The sequence below is a fragment of the Prinia subflava genome, chromosome 2 (assembly GCF_021018805.1).
Source record: "Prinia subflava isolate CZ2003 ecotype Zambia chromosome 2, Cam_Psub_1.2, whole genome shotgun sequence".
Taxonomy (NCBI): domain Eukaryota; kingdom Metazoa; phylum Chordata; class Aves; order Passeriformes; family Cisticolidae; genus Prinia; species Prinia subflava.
The window spans coordinates 113,181,828-113,205,766 of NC_086248.1; the positions used below are offsets into that span (position 1 = coordinate 113,181,828).

The following is a 23,939-nucleotide window of genomic DNA, read 5'->3' on the forward strand; positions in this document are numbered from 1 at the left end:
TTACTGCTTTTAAGATGATGGTTAATCTTGATTGCAGTGCTGTAAAACTGGTAGCAGTTCTTACTGCCTTTTTTTTTTCTCCTTTAGGTAAAGCAAAACCAACACGAAGAGCTACAGAATGTAAGGAAGCATATTCACTCCTGTTTCAGTAATCTTGGGTGTTTCCTGTTGCCCCACCCTGGTCTTAAAGTTGCAACAAATCCAAATTTTGATGGGAGATTGAATGGTAGGAAGCTTTTCATTTTGTGTTTCTTGGTTCAGATCCCTGAGTTTGTTTTCTTCTATGGTGGAAGTCAAGCACTGTAGTGCTTAGCTATTGAAATGCCTGACTGGAAAATATAAGGCTAAAAGGTGGAACTGCAGAATTTAGAAATGTGCATTGTGTGCTCTTTTTGGTAGTTTAAAAGCAGAGGAATTAAGCAGGCAGAGGGAATGGATATCTTTGTGTCTAGCTGTTCATTGTAATCTGATAACTTGAGACATGCTTACAGGTCATTAAATAGAGATTCCGAAGATAACTAAGGGCTCCAGGAGGCAGAATTCCCAAGATTAAAGACTTGACTTTCTGGAAAGGCTTTTCTCTAAGAACTTGCTGAACACAGGTCAGCTCTGAAGTGGCTGAAATAAAAGCCACAGGGTTGTGCTACTGCAGAATGAGAGGCAGTCAGGATTCCTCCCTGCAGGGGGAATGCAGGGAATGGCAAAGGCTGGAGAAGTGAGGTGCAGTGGTGGGATGCCAGCCCCTGCTGTGCTGAGGGCACACTCCTCAGCGGTGTAACTGGGGAAATGCATTTCAAGTATTGAAAGGACCGTGGAACCTTGTTCTCCCAGTCTGAAGTTAAGGGTGGTAGATTAAGAGAAGGTAGAATTTACTAAAGCTATATTATAAATGTAAGCCTTTAAATACCTTAAAAGTGCAGTTCAGAGTTGTGACACTGTGGATTTAGAAGGATCGTGGGGCTATCAGTGTTCCTTCAGGAGATGCAAGATTGAAAACTAACCATTTTTTTCCTGGAATTGATTGAATTTTGCTAGATATAGATGAGGATTTTAAGAATGAACTGCGGAATTTGATACCGTTACTGCTTGCCCCTGAAAACTTGGTAGAAAAAGAGATTAGTGGATCCAAGGTGACCTGTAGAGATCTTGTAGAATACTTCAAGGTAAGCAAACTCATACTAATTATTTCTGTTAATAGCTTAAAAGACAGTATTCTAATTTTAGGCCATGTTGTTCCCAGAGAAGATAAGATATCTAGGCTGACACTCACTGATCAGCTCACTTATATTGCTCTGACTTTCCAGAACTGGCACACTACTTCCTAACAGTACAGCTGTTTGCAAGCTACTGTTGGCAAAATTTGTGGGTTGGTGGCTTTTATTTTCCTGTCTGTGAATAGGCTGAAATAGCTCAAGCTTTATTAGATTTTTTTTCCCCACTTTGAAATCCCAGTTGTGGAGGGGTGGTTTGTTTGTTTGTTTTGGTTATTTGGTTATTTTTAATTAAAGTCAGTCTAATGTCGATTTTACAGGTACAAAAACAGCTCTTAAACTGCTAGGTATGCAATGAAAATTTCAGGTACTCCCCTCTGGATTTTTAACATGCAGGGAAGGTGTTTTCTAAACACTTGCATGTGGAGCACCACTATACTCTGAAATATTTATGTATGATACTCACAGCTGTTAGTCTTGAGCTTTTTTGGTATCATGGTGACACCAGCAGAAATGTGATAACTTAATCTCTGCATCACCAGGGATTGGTCTGGTGTGTGTAGCTTTTTTTTTTTTTTTAATTGCAATGGCTTAGACAGTTGGCTTGATAAGAATGATGCCACTGTCTCCTAAAGACAGGAATTTTGCATCGCTACTTTTGCAGTAGAGAAGTTAGGCCGATGGTAAGAAACAAACTGTGCAATGAAGGAATTGGAGACCAGAGCTAGTTCAGCTTCTCTTGTAAGACAAAGTAACTTTTTTAAAGGAAAGACGTGGTATGGGGAGCAGAAGTGGTGGCTCTTCTGACAAGTGTAAAATCAACACGGGAGCTCAGAGGTTCAGTCTCTGTTTACGTGGTTGCACACTGCTTTTTGTTCCAGTTTTTCTTGAGTAGAACCCACTCAGGTACAGTGCAGAGAGTGAATGTTCAGCAGCAGTTTAGAAAGAACTTAATCCTAAAAACCCAAGTGTAAAGCCTGTACTGGAAAGCTGATTCACATCCTGTATGCAGTCGGGGAGCAGTGCTGTGGGGTGCTGCAGAAAATGCCTTGCTTATGTAACTAAAGAGGACTGCTCCCTTGGGACTGTGCATCTGAAGCTGAGATTGTGAGGCCTGAGTTGAAACTGTGGGGCTTTTACTTGGAGGAAATAGCTACAGAAGCAAGGAGGGTGTCAAGGGAACAGAGTCCTGTATAACTCTATATGTTTTTGTAGGTTGTTCTACAACCTAGAGCAGTGAGTACATGGGGACCCTGATAACCTTGTTCTCTCCTCCCTTGGAGCAAAAAATGCTCAGGAAGGCAGCAGTGGTGTGAAGGGAGTGAAGATAGACCCTCCCTGAAGGGTCTGAGGGTGGCCTTGCTGGTGTAACTTGCCCAGCTTGTCCAAAGCACTGGAGTGGCTGCTGCTGCCTGCTGTGCCCCACTCAACTGTCCCCAGGAGCTGTGCCACAGGCCAGCCTGTGGGCTGCACAAGAAATGCAGTGTGTTCTCTTCTGGGACCCTGGGGACAGAAAGGACACCTGAGGATAAGTGGGGTGGGGCACACTGGGACAGGCTGCTGCTTAGCTTCTGGAAGTGTTTTGTCTCCTCAGCTCTGTCTGCATTAAGTGCCTTGATCTGGTTTTTTCCCTCCTACACTTCAGTAGATGAGGGCATGTGGGGAAATGTAAGTATTGGTTCTCTCAGCACTGGGCTATGTTTGGGCAGACCTCTTGCCAGAAAGCTGGGATAGTAATCTCCACTCTTTTGCTATGGATGAAGATTCCCTGTTTAGCAAAGACCTTATGTATTTGAGGGAGCAGAAACCTGCTGTCAAACCTGTCACTTCTTGAGACAGTGGTGGTGTCTCCTCAGGGTGCTCTGCTGCCCTGCTGGGACCCAGTCAGGCATAGGAAAGAAAAGGTGAAAAAAATGCCAGACTTTTATGAAGAAAATTGCTTCATTTAGTATTTAACACTACTACAAAGAAATAATCTGATGTCTTTGTATCATCCTCATTTCTTATTCTCGTTAAACATAGATGTTTAGAAAAATAAACCTTTTTTTTCTTCCCATTTAGGCTTACATTAAAATCTATCAAGGAGAGGAGCTACCTCACCCGAAATCTATGCTGCAGGTATTTTACTTTCTTTCAAATCTGATTAGATGATGCGTGCTTTATAAGTTCTTTGCAACTGTAGAATCATGACTGCTGTGGGCCTGAAGTTCCCACACACAGCTTAAAGGGTCTGTGTGCTTTGAAGGCCACCTGAACTGTGATGGTGGGGTGCTTTTCCCTCAGTTTCTTTAACCAAATGGAGCAGGGCTCTGTTGGGTTGGTTGGGTTTTTCAGCTGCTTTACTCTCTAAGCATGAGTTTTCTATAACTTGCTCTTTGGCTGTGAGATCCAGAAAATGACATCTTGCAGCTTTAACTGCAGTAATTGTCCCTGACATGACACAGGTAGAAAATAAGTCTTAAATTCTTAACAAACTTGACAATTGTGATTGACACCAAAACTACATCTGTAACTCAGAAATAATACCAGCTTCCTTCTTTCCTCTCAGGTAGTGGAAGTAATCCACTACCAGGGTTAAAACACAATAGTTTAGTGACCCTTACGTGCTTGTTACCAGGAGAGCATTCAGAAGAGATTGCTCATGATGAAAAGCCTGTACAAGCACGCTAAGATTTCTTTGCAGCTGTGTTAGACAGCTGAAGAAAGACAGCAGTATGCTTTAACGTATTTGTTAAACTTCACTTGTTTTTGTGTGGCCTTTTCCTGGCCACCAGGAGCTCTGAAGGTTTTGGGGTATGTTTGGAGTGTAATGCTGAGTAAAACCTGGGAATGCTGGGAATGACACAGGATTGCTCCGTGTTTTCTAGGCAACAGCTGAGGCGAACAATCTTGCTGCTGTGGCAGGAGCTAAAGACATGTACAGCAAAGGCATGGAGCAGGTATGCTGGCACAACCTTGCTAGACAGCTGCATGCAAATGCAGCCCTTCAGCTTCCAAGTTGTCCTCTGTGTGTGAGCACTTCAGTGGGGGAAGGTAACTCGGGGCCAGCACTTGTGTTTGTGCACCCTGCTCTGAGCTTGGGTGTGTGATGCTGGGGAGGGATGAAGATGGGTGTGTTTGCAGGATTCCCACATGTCAGATCCCTCTACAGCTCTTGCCAGGCATCCCAAAATCCCGTGACATGAAATGCACCAGCAGGTGAGCAGGCATCTGTTGTGTCAGGGTTGCACAGTGGTGGAGTTCTGGGTCTGTAGTCTCGTGCTTCTGAGTTGTGGCCATTCAGTAGCTGTGAAATGCAAGGATTGAAGTGATTCAAAAACTGAAAGAAACCCCTTGGAATACAAGAATTACTTTGAAAAACCCATGTATGTAATTTCCCACTTGCTTCTTCTCTTGGAGATAGGGATCTTACACAATTCTGGATGGATTTCATACTTTAATGTAGTAGTATGCAAGGTTTTATCATAGGAAATTCTGAAAACCATTATATATCTCGTAAAGCTTAACAGGAGTGTGCTTATTGTGAAACTGTACAACCAGAAAGACCAGTAGGTGTGAGAACATTCTACAAACATACCTCCCCGTTAATTAGGCTAATTGTGGTCTTAATTGCTGAAGTAGCTTCCTGTTTTGAAGTTAAAGTAAGACCTAATGCTAGTGGCAGACAAGCCAGTTCCATTTGTTAGCAGGCTGTTTGGAGAATGTTCTGCTGGTTTAAGGGAACTCCTCTATTTCTATTTTGGAAAATGTCTTGAAATAGTAAATGTGTTGTTTATAATGAGTGCCAAGTCTGCCTTCCAAACTTGAATCTTCAATGGTTGTTGAGATACTGTAGCTGTAAGGTTTCTAACTTGGAGCACAGAATAAACAGAAACAGATGTTCTTTTACACAGAATTTGTTTCCATAGTAATGTTCCCCAGTACTGTATATTTTTATATCACTGTAGAGATATGCACAAATTATGGAATAGTTTTTCATCCAGGTGTCTCATATGATGTTCTTGATCTGACACAGCTCTGAAACTTCTATTTTTAAGAACAAAAGTGGGAACTCTTTGGATTTAAAACTCGATTATGTAAAGGTAGTTCTTGCTGCAGCTTCTGAGTTGTCCTCCTGAACCAAAGCCCTCCTTTGCTGAGTGTGTATAACTAAAATTGTCCCCCTAATGACCTGAAGTGTGAGGAACAACAGGTGCAGTGTGACAGAGTGTGAGAAAACAGTGGCAGTTCTTTGTGTGGCGGCCTCTCGATCCCTCAGCAGCTCCTGGTGTTTAACGTGCTCTGGGCAATGTGACAAAACTGTTCTGAAGGATGAGACGGGCAGGCGTTTTGCAGGGAGTTTCGGTGGATGTGGAGAGAAGAAGCAGGGCTGTGCACGTGGCTGTGGTCCTGTCCTGCTGGGCTTGCCTGGAGAGAGCAGTGGCAGTGTGAGTTCAGTCCTGTGCTGTGGGTGTGCGTGGTTGGACAGGTGAGGCTCCTGCCCTGGCGGGATCCAGAACACAGAACACCTGCAGCTTGGAGAGCCCCGGAGCTGCAGGGGAGGAGGCAGCGAGGGGCAGCGCTCGGTGTGACTGTGCTGTGGTTCTCCCACAGGTGTGTGGGGGAGATAAGCCTTACATTGCCCCGTCGGACCTGGAGCAGAAGCACCGGGATTTCCGCGAGAGCGCCATCCGGCAGTTCCGCTCCGTCAAGAAGATGGGAGGGGACGAGTTCTGCCGGCGCTACCAGGAGCAACTGGAAGTGGAAATCGACGAGATCTATGCAAACTTTGTCAAGCACAACGATGGCAAAAACATCTTCTATGCTGCTCGTACCCCCGCCACTCTGTTTGCAGTCATGTTTGCCATGTACATAACCTCAGGACTGACTGGGTTCCTTGGCATGAACTCCATAGCTGCCCTGTGTAATCTCGTGCTGGGGATGGCTCTTATATCCTTGTGTACTTGGGCATACGTTAAGTACTCTGGGGAATTCAGAGAAGTTGGAACAGCCATTGATCAGATCGCTGAAGCTATATGGGAACAGGTTGGTATCTGTTTTTATTGCAAAATCTTGCTGTCTTGAGCAGACACATCAAACAGTTTCTGTTCAGTGCTGAGAGGGAAAAGCTGGTCTAGACCTAATGGAGAATGCTAGTGCTGCCAAAGGGAAAATCTGCTCAGTAGCATGACTGCTCTCTTCAGGAACAGATGCTGCACACAAGGAATGTTAAATAAGCTTAGGATATTATCAAAGAAATGCTACTTAAGGTGCAGAAGGTTACCTAGTAAGTCCTTTGATGGTAAAGAGTGGAGGGACTCTTCAAAACATTTTCCTTATTCAGAGCAAGGAATTATTAGTCCTTGAAGAGAACTGTCTGGGTGACGGCTTTCAGCAGCTGCTACCAGAGGGTGCACAGCAGGTTTCTTCCATCAGGGGACTTGTGCTGTCTGTGACAGTTTCAGTGGGTGCAACTGCTGTTTGCAAGGAATACTCAAATTCCTGAAAGGAAAGATGTGAGTGCAAGGACAACAGAGCTGGAGGAGAAAACTTTCTGCATAGAGATTTTGCTGCCTGAACTCAGTTGACAAAACTGTGCCAGTAAAGCCAATGTAGAGAATTCCTGAGTAGTAACTTTTGGAGCATTCTGAGTAGCTCTGTCCAGTGCAGCAGAAGGGAAACTCTTGCTGTTGTTACTGGAAATAAAGGGTGCCCTGAGTTTATCTGGGGTGACATTAAAGTGTGTCCTGTGAGGCACGAGCAGGTAACTAACTGGAGCCTTCTGCACAGATGCTCGCTCCCACAGCTGGAAAATTCCTGTGTCCCAGGCACTGGCAGTACACTAGGCCTAGCTGAGCAGCCTGCTGAGGCTCCCAGTCAGGGTTTGAGTTACACTGGAGCAGAAAAGGTGCATTTTTAGAAACAGGGAAATGAGCGTCAGTAAATAAATCATTAACTAAATCTTGAGTTAGCACCACTCGCTAGTGATGAAAATTGAGGCTCTCCAGTAGTACTGGAGCTGCTGCAGGATACCCCAAGCACACCAGGCTTGCTTGGGCTGCTGCCTTTCCTGGAAGGGGGAGAACTTGGCTTATGCTGGAGGAAGGTGGTCTCCAAAAGACCTCAGCAGTGGTGCTGTTAGATGTGCACATCAGCAGTAATATGCAAAGCACTGCAAGTCCTGTCTGAGTCACTCTGATTAAATAATCATGCTTGCTGTTGATTTTTCTGAATCTCTGCCTTTCTTTTCCCTCCTTGCTTCAGAGGAATCCCAGGAAGGTGAGAAGTTACTGGCAATCAGGTTTTTTTTTTTTTCTGATCTTGATTGAGTTTCTGCCGTGTTGTGAGAGCCCTTTTTCCTAACAGCTGAATTCGTGTTTTAGGTGTTTTCCAAACTCTTTGAAGTCCTTAGACGCCGAACGGTTCGTCGTGCTCTTACATCAGTGCCGCGACAGCGACTCTCATCCAACAATAACAAGAAGAAAAACTAGCCAGTATTTTTAACTTTCTTTCTGTATCTGAAGTGTTCACACTTACACATATAGGACAATAAGCTGGACCGTCTGGGCCGGTCTGCATAAATGCTGTAACCATACCAGACTGATGCTGCATATGGGGTATGGAATTGCACATCCATCTTCTAGGAACTGTAAAGTGGTTTGAATTCAGTGAAATACTGCTGTGTAGGAGGGGTATCACTTGTGTCCATAGCATGTGACTGCTTTAACCTCATTACTCTAGCAGCAAAATTCATTTCTCTTTCAGTTCATGCCACTTTGTGTCAGACTTCATCATTCTAAGTTTTTTCATGATTTCAAGTCTCATCTCTTTATATGATTTTATATCTTATTTTCCTTGGTTACCTCATTTTCTTGTTTCTTTTGCACATTTCTCATTCCACAGGTGTTGAAGCCCATGAGTGATAATTTGATGGAGGATCATATGAGGCAGTCTGTAAAAAACTCTATCAAAGCAGGCCTGACCGAGCAGGTGGCTCATCATGCCAGACTAAAGACAGACTGACGTCTCCTCTTCAACTCTGCCCTCTCATCCTAGACATGCTTGCTGTACCATGAGAACTCAATAATAAAAAAAAATAAATAAAAATAAACCAAAGTTTACAATCAACTGTAGAAGTAGTTTAGTGTGATCGGCTTCACAGATTGCTGCCATCACCGGGGAAGAGTTAAGTTTGTCAGTGCTCAGCTTCTCCAACTGGTGCCATGGAGCCCGCTGGGGTGGGAGGGAGGAGCTCAGTTTTCCCTAGTCCTGGTGCCCCGTGTTTGGAGGAGGGAGGGGGAGCTCCCCCAGCGCTGTGAGTCCCTGCGGGCTCTGGCTTACAGGGGGAGCCTGTCCCCTGCGGGAGCTGACTTCAGGGAAGTGTCACCACCAACCCCGTGTCCCCAGCTCGGCGCCGCCCTCGCCAGCTCCAGCGGAGCCATGGGAGCAGCCACTCCATTACAGTCTCTTGCTTTCTTGCCTTTTACCAGTGTTACACAGATGCATGTGCTGGTTCCTCACGCAGAACTGGGGTGTCAGGGAGGCAGTGGCTCAGCACAGAGGGTGTCTCGCCTTCAACTCGCAGACCTGGTCCCGAGGGAGGTGCATATCGGAACTGAGCTGTCCTTTTCTGCAGTTTAGCCTTCATGTATATAATATTGCCATTAATTCTACTGGGGAAGAAATTCCATCCAAAAATGTTGCCTACAGCTACCAAGCAATGAGTTAGGATTGTCTGTACAGTGTGTTTAGTTTTTATTTTTTAAGAAATCACAGATAGGGCATGTATATGAAATATAAATATATAAATACGATTTTGTATCAAAGTTTTGTAGTTTATGGCAAAACCTGGTTCTGTGGTAGCTAAGTGCAGTTCCTGTAAAGGAATGTTTGTGGCTCATGTAAATGTGTGAATGCATCAACAATTTGAAGTTTTTTGATATATTTGTGATATTTACCTGCCTTGAGCACTGCAATCTCTCACCCCCTTGGGAAAATCAATGGGAATGTTTGTTGTGAAACTCTTGTCTTCTGTTGCATTTTAAAGTTATTTCCTGTAATTTATTTTCAGTACATGATTAAAATCAGTTGTGTATATATGAAATGAAATCCGTGCTTATTTTTAAAAGATGTTCAAGTATTGTATTCTACTACATAAACTATGTCAAATACTTATCCTGACAATTATATGAACAGATTTGTTCTATTGTACTTCATAGCTTTCTATTGAAGCCGATGTTCCTCTCACGCTTGTCTCTGGAAGGTGACCTCTGTCCAGCTCATACCCCCTCCCTGTATTGGAAAACCTGCTGCTGTTCTTAAGCACGCTTTTGCCTTGTGGAGTTGCTTGTCAGATTCCAACAATTGTATCCCCCTCAAATCTTGTTACTGCTTGACTTTCATTCCTGGCTGAAGCGGTATCAGCTGTGCGGAGTGTCAAGGCAGCTGAATCATGAACTGCTGTAGTTGCAGCTGGAAATGGCTGTGTGCAATAGCTGGTTTTTGCATTCCTAAATGGTAACAATTCCCATCAACATTTGAGCTTTAACATCTCCCCTCTCCCGAGTGAGGGAAATCATCTGTCTAGGACTAAAGCAATTGCACTGTGACTCTTGCACGGCAAAGAACTGCTGGGGAGTGGTGGTTACCTGCCCTCTGCAGGCAAGGGCTCAGCTCCAGGGGAAAGATGCTAAAGATGAGGTAGGAATGTCGCATTTTATGATATCTCAACCTGTACAGATTAAATACTGTTATTCAAACCAGCCATTGCTTTGGTGATTAATCTCTTACTTAATCAAATGTCACACAGGGGCTCGCAGGGCCGTGCCTGCCCTTTTCTGCTCATGGTCTCAAGGAAGGTGCAAGTCAGATTTGATGCTGGGCCCTGCTGAGATGGCAAAAACAGAACTCTTCCCAGCATGAGGACAAGCAGCTGCAAGGTTTTATCTGAACTCTTCTTCGGGGTTTTTTGGGGGGAGAGTTCCTGAACACTGGGCCAGGGAGTTACAGCATGAGTGCAAAATTCCCTTGAGCCTGTGGGAGGGATCCAAGGTAGAGAAAGGGAGGGGTCAAGATGACTTTTAATCAAGGGTGGGAAACAGATGTGGTAGTGGATAAAAGGGGGTGGTCTGCCCATGTGAAGACCATCTCACCCTTTCCTAGAAGAGGGGATGCCATCCTGTGGGTACGGAGGTCGAAGTGCCAGGGACTGGAATATTTGCTGCATGTTTGGAGTGACAGCAGCCTGCAGTGAGGTTGTGTCACTTGAACAGCGAGCTGGGTTTAGCCAGCAGTAGGGCAAGGGGCCTGGGAGCCAGGTGTGGGAGCACTGCTAGGTCTGGGCTGGACATACCTGGTTTTGTATGAGGCAAATGGAGGGACAAGGCTCATTTGGAGGGTGTGGGATCCCATTTTTAGGTGAGGCTCCCTCTGTGGGCACGAGAGAGGCTCTGCAAGGGCCAGTTAAGGACACACTCGTGTCTCAGGGCCAGCTACTGAGAGTGGGCACAGTGGGGATGTGCAGGGTGGGCTGAGCCAGCAGCTGCAGTGCAGCTGTGGCCATGTCCATCCGCTGGTTACTGGAGCAGGCTGCTGCTCCCGAGGCTGATACTGCTTGAGCTGAGCCTCCCTGCCCAGTGCCTGGAGGGCTCCAGAGCCCCCAAGAGCCCTTCATGGTGGGCAGGGGGAGGGTGTTGGTGCTGCTGTGCCAGTGCTGAACTCTGACCTGTGGGAATGCTGGCTCAGCCCTGCTGCTGCTGGCACGTGGAGCTACGAAGCTGCAGTGGCCTCCCCTCCATGGGCAGCCCCTTACAATTAGTATTGCTAGTAGATCAAGCTTAGTACTTCCCAGCTTCTGTCTGTGTACTGTTAAGAACGTCAGGCTGGTGCACGGAGTGGGTTCCTCAGGGAACTGAGGAGTTTCATAGGGCCTTACAGGAGCTGACAGCTGCTTTGGCTGGCCTGGGTTACTCCGCTGCTACTCAGAAAGGAATTGTGAGAGCTGATCTAATTCTGGGCAAACTGTGGTGTATTCAGGCCTTGCTTCCCCTGTCCTCCCTGAGCATGCAAAAAGCCAAATTTAGCAGTACAAGCATAGGGCAGAAGAGGGTAACTGACCTCTGGCCAGCTCCTGCCTCACAGGGCCACAGCAGAGCGAGGTAGGAAAGCTACAGGGAAGATCCTACAGCTAGCAAAGAACAGCATCATGCCAGAGAGCCACAGGAGCAGAGGTGACTGGGAAGATGGAATGAGGTACAGCAACAGAAAGAGGTGGAGAAGGTGACCAGACAGGATACCGGCTCCTTCTGCTCTGGCAGCGTGTGCCCGAGTTCCTTGGGATGGGAAATCCTCATCTGGAGCAGTGACTGTGGTGATCTCTGGCTCCACAAAGACACAACCAGCAGGAAATTTCTGCCTATCTCCTAAGTCAATTTTCCTACAGCAGGCTAGGCCCAGGCCACAGGTTTTTCCTGTAGATGTCTGATCCTTGAAGGTTAAGTTAAGGAAACTAAAAGTGCATCAGGTGCCATGGCACAACAACAATGAAAGGGTAGAGAACAGGAAGCCCTGCATTTTTTGAAACCAGACAATGGGGAGTGCCCAATGTTTTGTTTCATTATGCCAGCCGTATCTGTTAGGCAGTATCTCAAAACTCCCAGCCTGTTACTATGCTGGGCTAAAGTAATTTAGCACAGGTTTGGTCAAACTTCCTTTTTTTATTGAAAAACGTGGGTGGGAGTACAGACAATATTTACACAAGTTCCCGAGGGCAGCTCAGCTCAGCTCAAGAACGTACGACCAAAAATAGGATAAAAGGACGTGGGTCCAAAAGAGAGCGATGGAGGGACCAGGTGGCCCAACTTGTGCTGGCCACGGGCTTCAGATGAGATCAGCGACTGGAAGGAGAGAAAAGGACAGGGTTAGAAGGGTGGAGTGTGGAGGCCCGGCCAGAGGCTCCTCCAGCAGAGGGCGGCACACGCACCGTTCATGGGCATCTCGTCGATCTGGGTCGAGTAGTACTGCTCGATGTCCCGCAGGATGCGGATGTCGTCGTTCTTCACGAAGTTGATGGCCACGCCCTTGCGGCCGTACCTGCCCGAGCGGCCGATCCTGCCGGGGCACGGGAACAGGGGATGGAGCCGGGGGAAGGGAGAGCTCCCCCAGCCGAGGCACGGGAACAGGGGATGGAGCCGGGGGAAGGGAGAGCTCCCCCAGCCGAGGCACGGGAACAGGGGATGGAGCCGGGGGAAGGGAGAGCCCCCCCAGCCGAGGCACGGGAACAGGGGATGGAGCCGGGGGAAGGGAGAGCTCCCTCAGCCGAGGCACGGGAAGAGGGGATGGAGCCGGGGGAAGGGAGAGCTCCCCCAGCCGAGGCACGGGAAGAGGGGATGGAGCCGGGGGAAGGGAGAGCTCCCCCAGCCGAGGCACGGGAACAGGGGATGGAGCCGGGGGAAGGGAGAGCTCCCCCAGCCGAGGCACGGGAACAGGGGATGGAGCCGGGGGAAGGGAGAGCTCCCCCAGCCGAGGCACGGGAACAGGGGATGGAGCCGGGGGAAGGGAGAGCTCCCCCAGCCGAGGCACGGGAACAGGGGATGGAGCCGGGGGAAGGGAGAGCTCCCCCAGCCGAGGCACGGGAACAGGGGATGGAGCCGGGGGAAGGGAGAGCTCCCCCAGCCGAGGCACGGGAACAGGGGATGGAGCCGGGGGAAGGGAGAGCTCCCCCAGCCGAGGCACGGGAACAGGGGATGGAGCCGGGGGAAGGGAGAGCTCCCCCAGCCGAGGCACGGGAACAGGGGATGGAGCCGGGGGAAGGGAGAGCTCCCCCAGCCGAGGCACGGGAACAGGGGATGGAGCCGGGGGAAGGGAGAGCTCCCCCAGCCGAGGCACGGGAACAGGGGATGGAGCCGGGGGAAGGGAGAGCTCCCCCAGCCGAGGCACGGGAACAGGGGATGGAGCCGGGGGAAGGGAGAGCTCCCTCAGCCGAGGCACGGGAACAGGGGATGGAGCCGGGGGAAGGGAGAGCTCCCCCAGCCGAGGCACGGGAACAGGGGATGGAGCCGGGGGAAGGGAGAGCTCCCCCAGCCGAGGCACGGGAACAGGGGATGGAGCCGGGGGAAGGGAGAGCTCCCCCAGCCGAGGCACGGGAACAGGGGATGGAGCCGGGGGAAGGGAGAGCTCCCCCGGCCCCGGGCAGCCCCAGCCTACCTGTGGATGTAGAGCTCTCTGTTGTTGGGCAGGTCGTAGTTAATGATCAGCGACACCTGAGGCACGTCCAGGCCCCGAGCCCAAACGTCCGTGGAGATGAGAACTCGGCTGCAGAGAGAAGGGCACAGTGAGGGCTTTGCTGGGAACGCCCAGGCTCCAGCACAGAGCATCCCCTGCTGCTCCTGCTCCCCTGCCCACGGCTCACCAGCAGCACCCAAAGCTCTGCTGCAGGGAGAGCAGGGAAATCTCTTGCACCATCACCAAACTTCAGTCAAGACAGGCCCAGAACAGCCTGGATCTTTCAGAAGGAAGGATGCTCCCAAGTGTTCAAAATACTCGGGGTGGAGCACAAACATTTCTTCCTTCACATATTTTAAATGCAGCAACTCACAACGTCTTCAGCAAAACGCAACAGACTAATTGTACACCCAGAGGTACGAGCATCCCTCCTGGGAAAGTGGCAGTCTCTCAACCTTTCAACACCACAGGAGACAGATGGAAATCAGAGTTCTCCCTAATCTGAGCTGGACAAAGCCCTGACAGAGAGGTTTCATGGGTTTCCCTGCCCTGAGGCAGCACGATGTCAGCAACGCTGCGTGGGGCACTCACCTTGCACCAGACCTGAACTCCTTCATGATGGACTCCCTCTCCTTCTGGGGCATGTCCCCGTGCATGGATGAAACGGTGAAGTTGGCTTCCCTCATCTTCTCTGTGAGCCAGTCGACCTGTGAACACAGCCTGGCTCAGCCCTGTGCTCACACAGCCAAACCCAGCAGCTGTGCTGCAGAGCCTTTGCTGAGATGAGCTGCTACGGACTGAGAGACACTTCCACAGCACTCTGGGACAAAGGCAAGTAAACACTCCTTACAAAGCATCAGCTGTGTAACACAGGGCTCCACAGGCCCTGAAGGGAAAGGAATTAAGAGCATTTATTCAGGAAGTGTGGTTTTGCTCCAGGAATTATAAGCAATTAGACTGAGCACATTCTTACCTACTTCTCTAGAAAGGCAATTCCTGTCAGCTGGGTTTAAGTTCCATCAGCTGCAGGAGGGAATGAGCCCTGGTGCCAGCCATGCTGGGCATTGGACAGTCTTACCATCTTGTCTGTTACCATTTGCATTGTGCGATTCTCCCTTGACCAGAGAAGGCAGAAAAGGAAGCAGGAGGGGGAGCTCATTTTGTTTCTGGGAACTCCAGGCTTGGGGCAGGTGCAGAGCAGTTTGGTTTCAAATAATCCTGTCCAAATATAGTCAACTTGAACCTCTCTTGGGCACTTTTGGAGCCCTCTGTGCCGCTCCTCCTGTGATCCTTTACCTGGGAGGTGTGGGGTCAGAAACCCCTGCCTACTGGATAGGTTTTTACATGTACAAATGAATTTTCTTCAAAAAGCCATCAGGTGTCATGAAAATCTGTGGAAAACAATAGTTGATAGTAGGTTTTGGGCTTTTCTTCTTCCTCTCTTTAACCTCTCCTTTAGGACTTTAGTCTTTAGGACTCCTAAACTGGAAAATTGAAAGTGGTGGGGCTGGGAGAAGTTGCTTTTCATGATTTTAAGTCTTGCTGTGGATTTTGGTATGTCAAGTGACACTTGACATAGTGTCTGAAATAGTGTCTGCTCCATACCAAAATAGAATTGGAATTGGAATAAGTGAACTTCAGGGCTCGGCCCTTAATTCTTTTGATGTGCTTGTGTAGGTGCAGGAATGCCAGATCCCAAAGCAATTCCATATCTGTAACCTTAAGTGCAACACCTTTAAAGCCAAGTCCTCAGTGTGGGCTTTTGACGTGGATGCAAACGGTCTAAAGGCCTTTCTTGTTCCCTGAAAAGAAACGTGCCCAAAGGAGACCTTCATTGCATATCTGGGATTTCAATTTGCTGTAGGATTCTTCCCTCCAATCTTCTCTCAGGTGCTTGAGCCAAAGGGGGTCTGACCCCAGAGCCACACAGTGTGTCTGTTGCCTCGATAAATGGAAATGAAATTTGCCAGGTGTGTCAGGAAAGCAAAACCATCCTGGGGGTTGTTTGGCCAAGGATGGAAGATGAAGATGTCCATGCCAGTAGTGGGAGTGCATGCTGGCAGTTTTGGGTTTGAGTTTGGGCAGTTTGGGTCCCTCTGGTCCCTCCGAAGTCAGGGCAAGGCTGAAGGAAGGAGGGAGGCTGCCATAGCTGCAGGTGAGGGCAGCAGTGGCTGTTCCAAACTGCCTGGTCCAGAACTGGGAGAACTGGAAGGATGGCTTTCCTCCTTCTCTATCAACATCACTGGGCAGAATATTAAGATTTTAACTGAGCTCTCTCTTTTGTGGCTTGTTGTTTGGGTGGGTTTTCTTCTGGCTTTTTAATGTATTTCTAAGTGGTGCAGTAAGGAATGAGTTGCTGGGTTCCATGAATTGTGACTGACATATCACAGCAGTGGGCATACGTGTGTGCATGTGCTTCCTGGCAAATCCAGATATGATGTGGGATTCCTAAGTGAGGATTTCCAGCCTGGGCCACACGTGACACAGGGTTCTGAGAATGGAAGTGACCTTGGCAGAGCTGTGAAGCGCAGCAGAATGAATGTAAGCAGAAAAACCAGGTGAAATGGTACTTTTTAGTCCTGTGTGCACCTCTGGCCTCTGCCTGCTGTGAATGCTTGGTGTTGCAGCTCAGTATAGTCCATTTCAGTGTTTGCTGGGTTTGGGTTTTGTGTGTGACAAAAACACCGGTCAGGTACAGTAAACAACTCCCCTCCTTTACTGGGCACATCCCTGGAGTGGGACCAGGCTCCCCCTTACCCTGGAGGAGTTCTCTGCTCCTCTGGAGAGAGGGTGAAGCCAAAGCTTAAGCTGATAAAATATGATGAGCCTGAGACTGTTTAGCAGCAATGCAATCTTTTAAAGAGCACAAGGAACACACAATGCGAAAGAGTCTCTAGGAAATGTTTCCAAAGGGCCTCTATCTCCCTGCTTTTCCTGTAGTTCTCCTTCCTGTTTTCACCTGGGCTGGAAGGATGGGCATGGCATATTTATGGTATGAAAGTGATGCTACCAGATTTGTCCAGAAGTTCTGATTATAGACCCTCATTTTCTGACAGAAAACATTTTCATTTTGCCTTTCTCGTGTTGTTTCCAGAAGCCGCCCAGGATGGACTCGTGTGGTCTCAGACAGGGATTCCCTAGGAGGAAGGGGAGCCTTTGCCTCATGGGCACAGCTCAGGAGGATGTGACAGAATTGGTGTGGCCTGAGCAGGCATAAAGAGCTGTCTGAGTTCTGGAGTGCCTTGAAACCTTTGTCTGTCAGGGTTTGGAGGGGCTTCTCTTTGGGATTTCCTGTGATGCAGGGTGTCCCTTTCGTTGTGCATAGTCCAACAGTAAAGGATTGAATAACTGCCAAGTGGGGTCTGGGATGAAAATGGCTCTGTTGAAATCAGGCAAAGAATGCAATAAGAAAAAGGAGCATCCTTTTAATGGCTGAAATAGCTAGGAATAAAAATGCTGTAAAAGGACACTTTTATATTTGAGTTGGTGCCACCTCTCACAGATAAAACCCCATAGTGAGCAATCAGAGCAGAAGTGTGAAAGCGGGATGCTTTGACATCTGCAGTGGACTTCATTGTGGATTTAATTTTCTTTTCCTCTTGTCTTTCAGGACAGGAAAAATCACTGAACTCCTCCCATCTTTGCCAAAAGCTTTGGTGTTTAAGCAGCCAAGGCCAAGAGGCTTCAGCACCAGGGGTCTGCACTGGAGGGCTCCTGGTCCTGCCCATGCTGTGGGGTAAGTGAGAGGGATGCAGGGTTCCTTTTTTGCTCTCTGCTGGGATTAACTACCATGGGAATGCCATTTCTGACAGCCCGGGCCCAGCCGTGTCTGCTGGAAAAGGGCAGAGGTGAAGCGGTGAATGCCAGAGCTCCTTTGGGATGATGGAGCTGTGGTGCTCAGGGATGCAGGGTGTGAGGGGCTGGGTTTGCCTGTGTCTTTCCAGGTGAGCAGGAACAAGAGGAAATGTGGTGCCAGCAGTGTGTCCCATCAGGCTGTGTTTCCCTCGGAGGACAGAGAGTCTCTGGGCTGAGGTGAGATTGATGTGAGTGCTTGGATGAGCAATGCAGGGAACAGGGAGCTCGGAATTCCGGGTGCTGATGGCCATTGCCTTAGGTGTGTTTGGTTTGGGTGTGAGAGAACTGGGATTTGGGCTGTTTTGGGGAAAAAGGAAGGGAAGAAACCCACTCGCTGGATATGCAGTGAAGGACTGTGTAGCAGGGAAGGGGAGAATTTACAAACCCTATCAATATTTCACCCAAATTACGGGTGGAGCTGTGGTGGGTGTGGGTGGAATTGGTTATTCACGGATGATGTTCTGTTATTCCTTGTGCAGCAATTTCATTCTGTTGGAGGATTAACTGTCCGTTACTTTTCTAACAAAACCTGTTAGGAGTTTAGATTTAGGTTTAGCCATTGGGTCGGTTCACTCCAAACGCCTGCCAAGGCTGAAGGACTGGGGTGATGAGTGCTCTCAGCAAAGGTCACTTATTAATACTGTGTCAGATTTCCCTCAGCTCTGGGCAGGAAAGGAGAGGGATTGGACCAGGAATTCTGCAAACAAGGCCTGTGTGATGGTTGGTTTCTTGTGTTTTTCAGTGAGCCGGGGCTGGCACACGGACTCATGCAGGTACTGATCTGGCACCGGAGCTGTTGCCCTTTGGAGCCATCTTGAAGGTGTGATCGTAGAACATTTTGGAGGCTGTTTGGGAATTCCATTTGGAGCTGCATCTCGCTGCAAGTGCATCGGTCCAGGTGAGGGTTCTGACCTCTGCAGGCTTGTGCTCACCTTGGCACAGGCTGGGGCTGGAGCAGGTTTTCCAGGGAAGCGGAGTTCACTGATCTGGAAAGCAGGGACCTGCTGGGATTTGCTTTTGCAAATCTGACATGACATTTGTAAAACCAGCACAAAATTCTAATCCCTGTGGGTTTTGTGGAGGAGGTATTGGTCACCCTGAGAACTAGATCAGAACTGGCTTCTGTGGAAAGAGAGTCTGAGGTTTGTAAATGCCACACTTGGTATGATCTGTGTGATTAAATCAAGTCCCAGCCCCAGAGGCTGATGGTTTCTGCTCATTCGTGTCCTCAGCCTGTTGCTAACCCAGAGGCATCTGCTCTGCTTTCAGGCTGTCCTTGCCCTGGTGCCTGCAGTGCCCAGCGCCTGAGACCGAGAGAGCCTTGTCCAAAGGGGCTTTTGGCACCTTGTCAGGAATGTGGCAGCAGCCCCATGCGGGAGCAGCTTGGAGGTGAGAAGTGGGGCTGTGTTTGGGGCTGATCCAGGTCAGGTGAGTGTTTACCTGGGGGTAGGAGGAGAGTTGGCCCCACATGCTGAGTTCAGGCAGGATCAGGGTGACAGATGCTGCATTTTGTGCAGCCTGCGAGTTTCTATGCCCCCCTGGAGATTTCCCACTGGGGTGTGGCAGGGCAGGGAGCAGCTGCAGGTCCCGTGCGCTGCTGGCCTTTGTCTCTCTGCTGTTCCATCGGACCCTGGGAATTTGCCGCTGTCACTGCCACCGCCACCCTGCCTGGGGGCTGCGTCCTCCTGGCAGCCCTTGCCAGCCCCACACACGAGCTCCAGGGGTGCCTCTGTGCTCTGGGAACGTGCCTCGACCCTGGGAGGACCCTTTTGTTCCTGGGCAGCTGGACAGAGCCTTGGGCCTTGTCAGCTTCAGATTGCAAAAGTCACTGAAAGGAAGAAGGACAAAGATTTGTCAGAGTGGTGCTGTCAGACCTCACTTGACAGTCTGTGCTTTGTGTTGGAGGCTGTTGTGTATTTGCACTGCTGGGAAGGAATTTCTCCTTCCCAACTGAGCTCAGAAAGTCTCGAGGGCTCTTGGAGGAATATTTATCCCTTACTTCCTTTTGTGATAACTTCATCTCCACCCTGCCACCAGCAATTCCTTGATTTCTCCTGGAGAAAACCTCACTGCAGAGGCAGTTTGCAAAGGAGGCCAGAGCTGTGTTTGGAGCAGAGAGTGCTGAGAGCTGTGTCTGCCTGTGCTGCCCCAGCCTGGCAGCAGCCACATGGAACAGCCTGGGCAGGTGGGATTAGATGGAGCCAAATCCCTTCATGGAAGAGGCTTTCTCCTCTGCAGATCAGGCACAGGGCAGGAAGTGAACTTTGGCAATCGGCTGCTCTGCCCCCAGAAAGTGTCACTCACATCTGCATGAATGCCATGAATCAGAAATAATTATTAATTTTAGACCACAGAAATGCTTTCTGAAACTTTTTCCCTTTCCTGCCCTTTGCTGGCAGATCTTCTATTTCTGCCTTTGAATTTACAGCTGTTCCCTGATGTCATTTTCCCTGCCTGAATTCCTTGCAGCTCCTAGCTGGGAAAAACGGGGATAACTTAGGAGGGACAGAGGTGAGATTTTGAGCTGTATTTTTCTAAACTTTCTAATTCTTCTGAAATGATTTCTGATTCCCCAGTGAGAAGAACATGAACTCACAGCCGTTCAGGCCTGACAGTCCCCTGCAGCGAGAGCTCAGCACACATCCACAGAGGCAAGTCCAGCATCTGAAAGAAATACAAACCACAAAGAGGAGAAAAAGGTGATTCATTTTGCTTCAAAGTTATCTCAAGTTCTTAAAGCCCAGCCGACATCTGCTCTTGATTTTGGTCGGGTGAATCGTGAGCAGCAGGCACAGGTCATGCCATTCATTTAGCTGAGAACCTGGTGTGATTTAGAGGGGACACAGGAAGCGTTTGTGTAGGAAAAGGTGAGAGGACATCAAGGGGAGTGAGGTGGCATTTTGGAGGGCATTGCTGAGGCAGGTGGAGGGAGCCCAGCAGACAATTTCCCTGGGCAATGCGAGGCCCCTCGGGACCGCAGGCAGGGCTCTCCAGGCGTGGCGGTGAGGGCTCAGCACTCGGGACTCGCTGTGTCCTCCTTCCTTGGCAGCAGCCGGCAGGGAAGGGAGAAGAGGCTCCGTGTGGGACGAGGCAGAAAGAGCGAGCAGAGGAGAGGCCTCAGGCTGGACAGGGGCAGGAGAAAGGCTCTGTGGGCAAAGGGACCTCCCTGGTGTCACCAGGGCACCCGTGGGGAACGGAGCGGGCGCTTGGAGGGCAAATGGAGGGGAGGAGTGGAGAGTCTGGAGCAAAAACTTCATCTCCAGGGAACAAGAAGGGCATATTCTGGAGTGAAAAGCTGAGGTCACATGTCCAACCACCTTGGCCCAAGTTGTGTTTGCACAAAGTGGGACCAGAGGTGAAGGTCAATCCAAAGCCAACCCTGCCTGACCTCTAAATTCCAGTGTAAGTTTTACAAGCTGCCAAAGGAGGGATTAAAAAGACATAAAAATGAAATCAAGAGCATTAATGAGACTCCTGGGAATCCCATTACCTTGTTGTCATGGAATTCTTAACAGAGTTCTGAGCTCTTGATGACAACAATGCATTTCTTTATTTGGATTGTTCGCTCTATGGGATTGGGGGTTGATTTGGCTTTTACAGCCCTCATGGAGGCCCTGACACTGCTCCGAGCTGGCTGGAGAAACAGAGTCAGAGCTCCTGGCAGAGACAGGGTCTGCTCCCCCAGAGCAGATTGTGGAGGAATTGTTTGGGACTTGGATTGTCCCTCTGGGTGATGCCAATTGCTGTGATTTGTATAATTCCGTACCTTTGACTCCCAAAACTTCCCAGCCCAGGGCCTTGAGCTGCCAGGGCAGCACAAAGATTGTTCTCTGTGTGGTGCCCAGATTTGGGGCTCACTGTCACCTTTGCTAGTTCAGCAAAGGGAGGGGGGAGCTAGTTCAGAGGAATTATACCCACAGCCCCAAATTCCCTGCTCAATTCCCACTGGAATAACCCCACAGGGCCTCATGGAGCGTGGTTATTCCCGTGCCCCTCGAACACCAGCTGTGTCAGGAAGCAGCAGAGCTTCCAAGGAAGCTCAGCGGGATGGGGACAGGAGGGGTTTCTATTCCATAGAATTGGCTGATGATAACCCTCATCCCCTGGTGGGGGGGGTCACTTGACAGAGCTCCCTGGCATTCAGCTGATCCCGTCCCCCTGAGCTCGGGCTCCCGTTGATATTTTACAGCAGGAGGAGGCGGTGGCCGGACGCGCTCCCTGCCCGTGCTGAGGCAGCCCCTGCGCCCACGGGAGGACATCTCTGCCTGCAGGAGCTCAGCTCCTTTCAGAGCCCCAGCAGTGCCTCTGGGAGTTCCTTTACCTCAGGAAAGGGCTGCACATCCCTGCCTTCAGCACACCTGAACTGGGACCCACCTGCAAAAGCTTCCCATCACCTCTGCACTTCCAGCTGGCTCCATGAAAAGCTCCAAACTTCATCCCAACAGAACTCCATCCGTGCGAACCTTCCGTTTTAAGGTATCTCCGAGGGCTATTGCTTGGGATTTAAATTCTGTGAGGGAAGATTGCCTTGGCTTTAATGCTGCTGATGGATGATGTCCTCAGGCTGGAAGGGAGGGGATTTGGGGTGGCCAGGACATACCTGGCAGCCATGTGGGAGCTCCGGGAGGTCAGAACGGGGAATTGCTGTCTGAGCCCCTCTGCAAACCATGGCCAGGCAATGGCAGCTGTTCCTTGGGCTGCTTTTGGGCTGTGGGTGGCCTCTGTCCGGGCTGAAGCATCTCCTGGTGCCTGTGGAGAGCAGCCCCTGGCCCAGGAGCTGCGGGCAGCCCTTCAGCCGTGTCTGTGCCAGCAGTGTCTGAGCACACCAGTGCCCATCCCTGGGGCGTGTGTTTGGCACGCTGCGGGCCACGGGCAGGACACTGTGGGCACAGCTCCTCCCCTGCACATCCCAAGGACAAGAGGGGCTGCTTGCCTTGCTGGGGCTGCCGGCCTCCCTCCTCCCTGCATTTCCAGCCACCCAAGACACGTGCAGGAAACACCAAGGAGCATTGCTGGCAGCAAGGGGGGGGGCACCGGGGCCTCTGTGCAGCTCTGGGCCAGAATTGCAGCCCCAGCCTCAGCAGCTGCCATCATTTTGGCCTGGCAACACTCACCTGCAGGAAATGCCCCTCTGCAGGTGGGACCAGCCCTGCCTCTCTCCAGAACTTTGGCTGTGGAACCAGGGAAGGCTCAGGACTTGTCCTGCTCATTTCAGCCTGGAAAGAGACATTGCGAGAGCACTTGGATGGTTGCTGGGTAAATCCTGGAAAGGGCAGGAAATCAGTGTTATTGGAAGAGTTTTGTCGTGCTAGTTCTGCCCTAGAGCCATGCCAGGGGCTGGTGCATAAAGCAGCTTAAGCAGAAAAGAAGGCACTGCACTTCCCTTGGTGGTGCCAAGGATTCCCATCCTAGGGAGATCCACCCCTGTGACACAGAGATGGGCTCCGTTGGTTGGAGCAGAGTCCTGGTGATGCCAGCGTTCTGAGCTCAACTCTCAAAGGGTCCATTTGCTGGAGAGTCAGATTTTAGGATCCCTCCCGGCCTCAGTGTGTCCTGTGATCTGCAAATCAAGAGGAACATTCTCAGCGGAGTTGTATTAAACAGGTTTTGTCCCTGCAGAGTGTGAGTTGCAGAGCAAGGGGGAGGGGGAACACCTCACCCGGCAGCTGTTGGAGAAGCAGCCTGAGCGGAGCCGTGCCCGGGGCCGCGGCTCCCGCCCACGGTGCTCCAGCCCCGCTCCTTCCACAAGGGTGCGGCCGGTGAAGGCCCGCAGCGTGTGCGGACACGGGGAAGGGGGAGCCGGGCGCTGCTGTCCCCTGAGGGGTGCGGTGGCCTCAGGGGTGACAGAGCGGGGGCTTTGCACACCCGCGGGGCTACAGGCGGTACCCGCGGGACGGGGGCACCAAGAGCGGCGGGATTTAGGGGGTGCCAGGGTTGGCACGGTGTTCCCCGTGCCCCAGCCGCGATCCAGCGTCTGCACGAGGGAACGCCGCCGCCGTTCTGCCGTGCACGGTTACCGGCAGAGCCCCGGTTCCCTGCGGCCGCAGCAGGACCGCGCCCGGAGTCCCAGAGCAGCTGCAGGCGGAGCAGGAGCGGCAGCGCCGGGCTCGGCCCCAGTGCCCGTCCCAGAGCGGCTCCTGCTGCCCGTGGCCATCCCGGGCCCGATCCCGATCCCGCCGCCGTCCTGCGATCCGTGCCCTGCCGGCCGGGGGAGAGGCGGCACCGCTCGGGACCCCCAGCGGACACGGACAGGAGCCGGAGCTGACCTCTCCTCCTACCTCAGCGCCTCGGGCTCCGCGCAGCACCGGGAGCAGCCCCCGGGTTGGGGTTCCGCACAGCGCTCCGAGCGATGGTCCCGCAGCATCCCCAGAGCAGCATCCGCACACGGAGCGGGGCCGGAGCGACTGAGCCGCCCTTGAAGGGCGGGGGCGGGGCGGGGCCGCGGGGGCGGGGCGGGGCCTGCACAGGTGCGCGGGGCATCAGAGCGCCTGCGCGGGGCGGGGCCGACTCCATTGTAGGGGCGGGGCCTGCACAGGTGTGCGGCGCCCCAGAGCGCCTGCGCGGGGCGGGGCCGGGGGTATGGGGGCGGGGCCTGCACAGGTGCGCGGGGCCCCAGAGCGCCTGCGCGAGGCGGGACCGGGGCTATTTAAACCGCGGGGCAACGGTCCGCAG

General features: G+C 50.9%; 2 protein-coding genes and 1 long non-coding RNA gene across 11 annotated transcripts in view; 2 read left to right on the forward strand and 1 right to left on the reverse strand.

Moving 5' to 3' along the window:
• Positions 1–9,299, forward strand: part of ATL2 (atlastin GTPase 2) — a 38,992-nt gene extending 29,693 nt beyond the window's left edge. For 3 of the 5 annotated variants that reach the window (XM_063391684.1, XM_063391682.1, XM_063391687.1), the window contains 6 exons: positions 88–226; positions 1,036–1,163; positions 3,273–3,329; positions 4,079–4,150; positions 5,805–6,236; positions 8,094–9,299. In XM_063391684.1, coding sequence (XP_063247754.1) covers positions 88–226; positions 1,036–1,163; positions 3,273–3,329; positions 4,079–4,150; positions 5,805–6,236; positions 8,094–8,213 — 948 coding nt within the window. In that variant the 3' untranslated portion in view covers positions 8,214–9,299. Of the gene's footprint in view, positions 1–87; positions 227–1,035; positions 1,164–3,272; positions 3,330–4,078; positions 4,151–5,804; positions 6,237–7,573 lie in introns of all 5 variants that reach the window. The other 2 variants (XM_063391686.1, XM_063391685.1) reach the window with 2 other exon arrangements.
• Positions 9,300–11,885: 2,586 nt separating this feature from the next.
• Positions 11,886–21,775, reverse strand: LOC134547572 (eukaryotic initiation factor 4A-III-like). Its single transcript, XM_063391690.1, has 7 exons — positions 21,642–21,775; positions 19,864–19,931; positions 18,708–19,095; positions 14,004–14,119; positions 13,395–13,502; positions 12,172–12,299; positions 11,886–12,085 (listed from the first exon to the last, which is right to left on the reverse strand). The coding sequence occupies exons 3-7, from the start codon at positions 18,735–18,737 to the stop codon at positions 12,069–12,071; spliced, it is 399 nt and encodes a 132-aa protein (XP_063247760.1). The 5' UTR covers positions 18,738–19,095; positions 19,864–19,931; positions 21,642–21,775; the 3' UTR covers positions 11,886–12,068.
• Positions 14,417–22,885, forward strand: LOC134547573 (uncharacterized). Of its 5 annotated transcripts, XR_010079527.1 has the most exons (7): positions 15,414–17,148; positions 17,357–17,444; positions 18,010–18,165; positions 18,537–18,656; positions 19,844–19,966; positions 21,457–21,743; positions 22,405–22,885. It is a non-coding gene; the product is annotated as an uncharacterized LOC134547573 (long non-coding RNA). The 5 variants fall into 5 exon arrangements; XR_010079526.1 differs by having other exon boundaries at positions 14,417–17,148; positions 17,357–18,165; XR_010079524.1 differs by having other exon boundaries at positions 15,427–17,444.
• Positions 22,886–23,939: the final 1,054 nt, after the last annotated feature.